At 40.7% G+C, this 9,687-nt stretch overlaps 1 protein-coding gene across 1 annotated transcript; it reads left to right on the plus strand.

The window, feature by feature from the left end:
- Positions 1–1,257: 1,257 nt before the first annotated feature.
- Positions 1,258–1,752, plus strand: LOC142163362 (uncharacterized). Its single transcript, XM_075220637.1, has one exon. It carries the CDS (start codon positions 1,258–1,260, stop codon positions 1,750–1,752), a length of 495 nt encoding a protein of 164 aa, XP_075076738.1.
- The last annotated feature ends 7,935 nt before the right edge of the window (positions 1,753–9,687 follow it).

A 9,687-nucleotide genomic window follows, 5' to 3' on the forward strand; every position in this document is an offset into this window, starting at 1 on the left:
CAGCAACTTCTCAAAAGATGTGAGGAAACAAACCTTGTGCTCAACTGGGAAAATTTTCACTTCATGGTAGATGAGGGTATTGTTCTAGGCCAAAAAATTTCCAATCAAGGCATAGAGGTTGATCGGGCAAAGATCGAGATCATTTCCAAGCTTCCTCCTCCCACTTTGGTAAAAGTTGTTCGAAGCTTTTTGGGACATGCCGGGTTTTATAGGCGATTTATCAAAGACTTCTCAAAAATTGCAAGTCCCATGTGCAAGCTCATTGAAAAGGATGCGAAGTTTGAGTTCGATGAGAAATGCCTCAAAGCTTTTGAGGAATTGAAAGCAAGGCTTACCACGGCACCTATTACTATCACACCTGATTGGTCTCTTCCATTTGAACTCATGTGTGATGCCAGTGGTGTAGCTATTAGAGCATTACTTGGTCAACGCCATAAGAAGATTCTTCATCCTGTCTACTATCAAGCAAGATACTCAATGGCGTACAAATGAATTACATTGTGACGGAGCAAGAACTGTTGGCTATTGTCTATGTTTTTGAAAAATTTCGAGACTATCTGTTGGGCTCCAATGAGTCTACACCGATCATGCTGCTCTCCACTACCTTATGGCGAATAAGGATGCTAAACCAAGATTGATTAGGTGGGTTCTTTTTTTACAAGAATTTGACTTTGAAGTCAAAGATCATAGAGGAACAGAGAATCAAGTTGTGAATCACCTATCTAGGCTTGAAGAGGCATGGAGACCAAAAGAAGATCTTGAAATTATTGATGTCTTCCCAGATGAACACATATTGACATTGTCTAGCACCTTCACTCCTTGGTATGCCGACATTGCTAACTTGTGGTTAGTGACCATATCCCTGATGGATTGGAAACCTATCAAAAGAAAAGTTCTTGCGGGAGTGTAGGCAATACTACTGAGAGGAACCCTTTCTGTTCCATATTTGCACTAACAACATCATTCGGCATTGTGTTCCGGAAGATGAGGTAATTCAAATTCTCAAAGCATGTCATGACTCCCTAGTGGGGGGCCATCATGGTGGAAATTGTACTACAGCAAAAGTGCTTGAATGTGGCTATTATTGGCCATCGATCTACCAAGATGCAAACCAAATGGTCAAGGAATGTGATTAGTGTCAAAGATAAGGGTCAATTTCTAGAAGACATGAGATGCCTATGAAGTTTATGATGGAGGTCGAGATCTTTGATATATGGGAGATAGATTTCATGGGTCCCTTCGTTAAGCTCATACGACATGACATATATCTTGGTGGCAGTAGATTATGTCTCCAAATGGGTTGAGGCAATTTCTTTGCCGAACAATGAGGTAAGGAGTGTAACCACTTTCTTGAAGAAGAACATATTTACGCGGTTTGGAACCCCAAGGGTGATCCTTAGTGATAGTGGTTCTCACTTTTGCAACAAAGCTTTTGCTGGGCTGCTTGAAAAATATGGAGTCAGGCACAAGGTGGCCACCCATTATCATCCTCAGTCAAGCGGTCAAGTTGAAGTGTCCAACAGGGAGATTAAAAACATCCTAGCAACAATTGTTAACACAAACAGGACCGACTGGTCAAAGAAGCTAGATGATGCATTATGGGCATATAGGACAGCATTTAAGACTCCCATTGGCACCTCACTATACCAGTTGGTTTTTGGTAAGGCATGCCACCTGCCAGTGGATCTTGAACACAAAGCTATGTGGGCATTAAAAAAGTTAATCTTGACTGGGCCGAAGCTGCTAATCTAAGGATGACACAACTCAATGAGATGGAAGAATTCTGTTTTCATGCCTATGAGAATGCAGCCATGTATAAGGAAAGAATGAAGTTTGTTCATGACAAGAAGATTTTGAAGCGAGAATTCAAATCCAGTGACTTGGTCTTACTCTTCAACTCAAGAATGAAGTTCTTTCCGAGCAAACTCAAATCCAAATGGTCTGGCCCATTCAAAGTTGTGAATGTGTCTTCCTATGGTGCTATTGAATTGGAATCCGAGGACGAGACTCGAACTTTCAAAGTAAATGGAAAAGGATCAAGCATTACCTCAGAACCATTGGAGAAAGGCACTTGGTAGAACAATTCGCACTCAAAGACGATCCTGCACCAACCCCTACCAATGATTAGTCAAAATGGGGGTAGTCGTGCCGCAATGTTATATCAAATGCTTCTTGGGAGGCAACCCATGTGTGGTAACATTTTTTGCTTAGATTTTAAATTTGGTAAGTTTATTTGTAAGTTTTGAGTAGTTTAACATGTGTGTTAGAATGCAGGTGACCCAAAATACAATGAAACAGGATGCAAGGGCAGAGGAAAATGAAGGAAAGCAAGCCAATCTTCACATGTGTTCTGTGACAACATATGCGGCCGCATATTGGATTTGCGGACCGCATAATGATTGCAGACACAAGAAGAAAATAATGCAATCTGGGCCTTCAAAAATGCAGTGAAAATTCACTTTTTGCGGCCCACATAATGATTATGCGATCGCAGAACTGATCACAAAGCTGATTCGCATAACTCAGTCATTAATCCATCGCATACACATATGCGAACGCATAATGTGTTATGCGATGCACTCCCTCACCATGAACCTCTAAGGTATTAAGCCCTAAATCCCTCACTCATTTTCGTCGTTCTTTTACACTCCCGCACACACACGGGCACAAAGAATAACACAAAAGAAAAGATAGAAAAGACCAAAAACATTGGGGGGGAAACACAAAATCAAAAAGGAATTGAAAAGGAAGGGATTACCTTGCTCATGATTGAGACCGAAATCGTCCATCCTCTGATATCTGATATGTACAATTCCATCCTTTCTCTTGCTTAATCAAATTGAAAAGTGCCATATACTTTCAATACCCTCCTCTGTCTCCCCAGCACCTTGCTATGGGTCATCCATTGTGAGTGCATGTACTGAAAATCAAACATTGAGGGATACTGGGGGTAAATTGAAATTTGGGGATTTAAATTAAAGAGCAGGAATAAAGTAAAGAGATTGGAAAGTTGTAGCAATTTGCATAAATATTTTCCTAATGGCTAAGTGTGTGCTTGCGTATTTGGGACTGAGTGTGAATTTGATGTGTGTGCACTAGCCGGAGAACACCTTTTTGATTAGGAATGATGATCTTTGCGGTCCACATAACTGGTTTGCAGTCCGCAAAGTCATCAAATTTGGATGATAGGTAGTTTTCTATAAGCCCATGTGCAATTGAATTTGCTACCGCAGAAACATTTTGCGGACTATAAAATGGTCACAGACAGAGGCATACAAAATGCTATATTTGAAGAACAAAATGCGACCGATCTGCGGTCGCATAAGTTGTTCTATGGCCACTTCTGCGGACCACAGAACTTGTTTTGCTTCTTAGGGTTATAATGTGCGAAAGGTTTTGCGGCTCACAGAGTTGTTATGCGATCGCATAACTAGTCTCAAAAACATCTTTGTTTTCATTTCTTTTCAATGTTGCCCATGCCATATCACATACTCACTCATTGAATAATTGACAGGAATGGCATTAAAGAAATCCCTAGCATTGTGAAAACCTCCCGCTCGAGGAAAGAAATGGGTTGTTGCTCTGAGTCCACAATCACAGCAATCCAAATGCAAATGCCTGACACAGCCAGCAATACATATGACCGTTCCTCCCAATCTGAAGAGAAGAAGGCATAGATTGACCTTGTGCCACCAGTTGACCTCCATGCTGAAGCACACCGAAAAAGTGGTAAAGACTCGGGTTTGGGGTTTCTGACTCTTGGACTCTGTACAAAGATGGCTTGGCAAAAAGAAAAATCCTCGAAGAAAGCAGCTAGGCTTGAAAGGTCTGAAAGAACACTACCCCTATGTGCTAGAAAACATCAAAAAGAGGGGCTGGGAATCCTTCACTCAGGTTCCGGGAGAATACAACGAGACGCTTGTTAGGGAATTCTATGATGTCTATGCTGCATCTAGGAATGCAGAACGAAAGAGAAACTGTAGATTCTTAGGCTCTATATTAGTCTGAGGAGTTGAAATACTCTATGATGCCTCATCAATCAATGATGTATATTTCGAGGAATGGGGGCCAGGCACGGCATAATTTGATGAAAAGCTTAAAAACAAAGAATCCAGGCGTGCTTGGGTAGCCTCTGTCATAACCAAGGGAACTCCATCCTGGATTGCACCACGCCAAAGGATTCACAAGAGGGATCTTACCCAAGAAGGTTGGTATTGGCTAAGTTTTGCCTATTCCCATATAACGCAATCGAGAAATGAAATCGACATAAGTATCAAGAAGAAGATCTTTATTGCTTGCATCATGTCGGTATCAAGATTGATGTGGGAGAGCTTATATTCCGTGAGATTGGGTTTTGGGCAAACCAAAAAGAAACTTTGCTCCCTTTTCCATGCTTAATCCGTGCTTTGTGTAAAGCTGGGACAGTTCCTCCTTTCCCCAAACATGACCTCATAACAAAAGTTTTTAGGACATTGACATCACTCGGATCAATGATGTTGCAGATAAAGTGGTCGAAGATCCACCAGAGCAATCACTCACTCTCCCTCCATCCTCAGCAACACCTGCTGCCTCATCAATGCTAAACACTTCTTCTGCACCGGCTACCTCCACATACACTCCCAGACCAGCCACTGCAACACCACCTGTCTCACTGCCTGCACTCTCCAAGCTTGGTCTACTAGCACAACATGAAAATGCCAAAGTAGACAAATTGGCCAAAGAACTTCAATCTCTTATCCGGCAAGCTTTGGCCCCAATTCAAACCTCTGTGAGCGATCTTCAAAAACAACATCTATCCTTTGAGTATTGACTCAAACATTTTAAAGTACGCCTTGAGAAGGTTGAGCGAGGTGGAGCTGGGGACATGACTCAACTCAAAAAGGATGTAGCTGAGCTCAAGTCAGAGCTGCATAAGATGCAGACACTGGAGTTTGACTTGACCCCCTTTTTTCTGGTGGAAGGGGAACAGGGTACTGGCACCTCCCATGTACCAGGGCTCGATTTGGATTTCACAAACCTCATATCAGCTGAGGTGGCCTATGGTACTGAGACTTCACAAGCTCCAGGCTCCGTTGTGCATATCGATGATCATTTAGAAAAGGAATCTGGAGGGTCTAATGAGGAAACTGATGAAGAGGAAATTGATGAGGAGGGATTACTTGAGGAGGGTGATGATCATAGGGACAACAGAGGCAAACAGACAGTTGTTCCTATAGAGGAACTGGGTGAAGAAAAGGAAGATCTGCTGATAGCCATTGCACACTCTCTTGCAGATATGGTCGCCAAAGCTACTATGACGACCACACAGCCATCATCGGGTGAGACTAGCAGCTCTCAGGTCCAAGACCCAGCTCCCCAACTTGCGGAGCTTTCTACTTTGGTCTCAGACACCACTATCCCATCAGAGGTTCTACCCACTGCCTCCACAGTGTCAGCTTCCGGCCCCACGGCCACCTCGGATGCTCCATCTACTGTCCAGTTAGAGGATCCACCAAATGCCTCCACAGTGTCAGCTCCCAGCACCACAAGCGCCTAGTGCGCCCCAGGATGCCCCTAAACTTTGCTCTTACTTTCTCAATGCATTAGGGACAATGCATGCTCTTCGGTTGGGGGTGGGGTATATTTAACTTTTTGCAACTTGTATATAAACTCTTAATCTTAATAGTGTAGATTTGTATATAGCAATGAATTCCCCTTGGTTTTTCTTTGTCAGGTTCTTTTCCAAAGGTGTAATAGCAGAACCATGGCGGTAGCACAAGATGTTTTGACTTATTTGGTGTTTTTGTTCTAGATTCAAGCATGTGACAAGTTTTTATTGAATAAATTGCACCCTTCAAATTTTGTAAATAAACGGTTAGTCATTCTTGCGAAATCGAGGCTCGCTCTTTGACTTTGTGCTTACTTAGAATCTCAAATATCATGTGATGAAGCTTTGAGTTGCCTTGTATTCACTTGAGGGCTGAAATTATGCCGATTCGAATAGTTCATGCGTTGTGAGTAGGTGAGGATTTGTGTAAATAATGCATGTACTCAACTCGTGATGTCTAGAACTTGCCCGGTTAGTCTCTTTGTGATTGCGAGCTAATTTTTGACCAAATTGACCTCCCTAGTACATTTATTATACAAGTTATCCCTTGTTGAGACTTTAACCTTTTATTTGGCTACTACATTACAAGCCTTTACCCTTTTGTGAAATAATTCCTTCTTTTGAACCCGTCCCTCCTTAAATGATTAAGAATGAGGCTAAAAGCCTAAGTCGGGGATGTTGGTATTAATTGGAAAGTGGTAGGGTTGTACATTGTGTGTAGAAGAAAATACCTCAAAGTTGTGTATATGAAGATATTCAAGCTCCACAAGAAAAACAAAAGAACACATCTGTAAAAAAATGGAGTCTTGGGAAAACTGAAATGATACGTCGAGGTGGTTCTATATTGGTAACTAGAAGTCAATAAGGGCTATGTGGTTTAAAAAGAAGCAAAGTGTATGTAGCGTTCAAGGAGGCACAGTCACTACACTCTCAAATAGTTGTCCAACCCGTCCCAAAACCTACATTACAATCCTTAAAAAGTCCTTTGTGATTTGCAACCAATTACTCCTGAGATAGCAATGAGTTAAAATAAGGGCAGGCATATGACTGATACTTGTAGCACTTAGCATGCTTTCTGAGTGCAAGAGTGTTTGATTGTATACCCTACACATATTTGTTGAGGTGAGGATTTTCTTTGATGTGCGCAGGCATGAATTGCAAGATTTAGCAAAAGCCAAGTTTCTTGAAGTAGGATACAAGTGCATACCTAGTTGTGGGTAGCATTCCGTCATTGCTCTTGAAGCTCAACGCTTACAAATTGGTTATTCGAATTGCTAAATGATCTTTGACTTCAAAGAAGTGTGAATAAAAGAAGTCACACGCTTGTTAGCTAACAGTCAGCACCATCCATAGTCACTGTTGCTTTATGATCTGTCGGAAATACATTAGTATTTGATAGGTTGACTTTGTTTTAGTTGCTTGAGGACAAGCAAGAGTCTAAGTTGGGGGTGTTGATGTGTCAACGAATTGCGGCACTTTTGATACTAATTACATAGATTTTAGCTCGTCTTTTAAAGCATTTTAAGTTATTTCTTATGTAGTTTTTTGTGTTTTGCAGAAAACTAGACTTGAAGAACCAAGAACACGGAAAAGATGATAAAACCCCATAAAGCGCAGAAATGCGGCAGGTTTGCGACCGCAAAAGTGATGTGCGGGCCGCAGACCAAGTGTAAAGCAGATCATCCCAATTCTGAGAGCAAATTGTGTGGTCTATTGTGTGGTCGCATAATGCTTGTGCGGACTGCATAATGACCGCATAAGTGCAAAAAGAGTTTCTACGAGAATAAGTTTGTGGTATCAAATGCGGTCCCGAAATCAATGTGCGGACTGCATAACAGAAGTGCGATGAACAACTGGACAATTGGACACTCAATTATGTGATGGAATTGCAGATATGCAGGCCGCAAAAGTGTTCTGCGACGCATTCTGCGGTCGAAGATGTGATCTACAGGGTTATTTTTATCATATTTTGACCCCAACTTTTAGCCCATTATAAATAGAATAACTAGGATTTTGTGGGCATCTTGTCTGAAAAAAAGGCTACACTTAGAGCATTGAATACACCATTATTTTGGAAGCTTTTGAAGATAGAATCTTGTCATATTTGTAAGCTTTATGACTTTATTTATTGTTGTGTTCTTGGATTCTAGTATGAGTAGCTAGTTTTAAATACTAAGGTTGTGGACCCTAAATGGGTGTAATGTTAATGGGTGTTTACTATTGAATATATATATATAATGATTGGTTGGTATATATATATAATGGTTGATCGGTATTTATTCATTTCTCATGCTTCATTTAATGTTGATGGTTGAAAACATTGACTAATGCCATTTCACTTTATCTTTACTTGGAAAAGTGGGTTAGGATTTGGTAGAATTGAATAACAAAAACTCAAGGCTTTAAACCTTGTTTAATAGAATCGCTAAGTGGGTTCTATTTGGCATAAATTGGTTGTTCTTAATTGTAACTCTTTTGTATTTGGGAAAATCATAAATAGAAAATACTACCTAACTATTGGAAAATATTGGGTAGTCATTTTAGGAACCATTTGCACATCAAAGGACCTTCCATTAGAAATATATCATATTAACGCCGATAGTAGTATATTCCCTTGATAGGGACACAACCTTGGTTTCCTTAATCAAATTAATTACACTCTTGTAACAAAATAGTTTTCTTGATAATTCCTAATTACAACATTCTCTTTTTTAGCTAACAGAGTAGAATTACGACTTAAGTCAAGTTTCACACTATTCAAGTAACCTTTTCACACCTATTCCCTGTGGGATTCGACCCCAACCTTGTTGAGTTATTATATTTGACGTCGACCGCTTTACACTATTTTATTTAGATGTAATTTGAATGTATTATGCGCCACCCCAATACCTCTCATATATATCATAGTTCCAAGGGTTAAATACTCTCAAGTCCAACTTTAGGTATGTTACATACCTCAAACAAGCCAAATCTAATACTGAACAAGCCAAACAACACTCTAGAAATGTCATCCTGCGTGAATCGACCTTCGAACGGCTCAAAACTAGCAAAAATCAACTCAAAAACATCAAATAATGCCAAAGGAAACCAACCCAGATGATAAAGGTCGAATCTTTAATCAAACACTCAAAGTCAACAAAACAATCAACCTAGGCTCGCACCTTAGAACCCAACAAAACTCACAAAGTTTGACAACACATTCAATTACAAGTCCAACCATACTAATTTCACTCAAATCCGACTCGGAATCGATGTTCAAAACTCAATTATTCACTTTAGAAAGATTAGACAAAAAATCCCCAATTTCTATTTTAAATTCATCAATCAAATGCCAAAATCGAAGATAGAATCATGAAATATAATCAAATCCGAGTCAAAAATACTTACCCCAATCCAAGTCGTGAAATTCCCCTCCACAATCGTCCAAATTCGAGCTCCCAAACTCAAAAGATGATTAAATGACCCTAAACCCTCGAAATTGAGTACTTTATACACTACTACAGGGGTACCTTTTGCGAACACAGAAGAAGCCTCGCGTTCGTGAAGCACAAACTCACACTGCCACACTTTACACTATGTGTTCGCGACAACATCCTCGCGAACATGATGAACATACCGCCAGACCTCGCGGACAATCCATTGCGAACGCAAAGAAGAACCAATCAAGACTGCTCAGCCCCACTCAGCACTATGCGAACGCTGAGACTTAAAGTCTCAACAACTGCGAACGCGATCTCTATAGCGCGAACGTGAAGAATAAACATCAGGAAGCTCCCAATGTACTACACGATTGCGACCCAACATTCATGATCACGAAGAAGACCAGAACCAGCAGAAACCAGCAGTGCCAAAGAACATGGGAATGATCTGAACCTCGTCCGAAACTCAGCTGATCCCCTCGTGACCCCATCCAAACATGCAAAAAAGTCTCAAAACATAACATGAACCTACTCGAGGCCTCAAATCTCACATAAAAACATCAAAACCACGAATCATACCTCAAATCAAAGTTAAAGAACTTTTGAACTTTCAACTTCCAAAACTCGTGTCGAACCATATCAAATCAACTTGGAATGACCTCAAATTTTGTACTCAAGTTC

This window comes from Nicotiana tabacum, chromosome 8 (genome assembly GCF_000715075.1).
Source record: "Nicotiana tabacum cultivar K326 chromosome 8, ASM71507v2, whole genome shotgun sequence".
In the NCBI taxonomy this organism is placed as follows: domain Eukaryota; kingdom Viridiplantae; phylum Streptophyta; class Magnoliopsida; order Solanales; family Solanaceae; genus Nicotiana; species Nicotiana tabacum.

What these genes read in the sequence shown, in the direction of transcription:
- LOC142163362 (XM_075220637.1), top strand. Translation starts at nt 1,258, where the DNA reads ATGACATATATCTTGGTGGCAGTAGATTATGTCTCCAAATGGGTTGAG.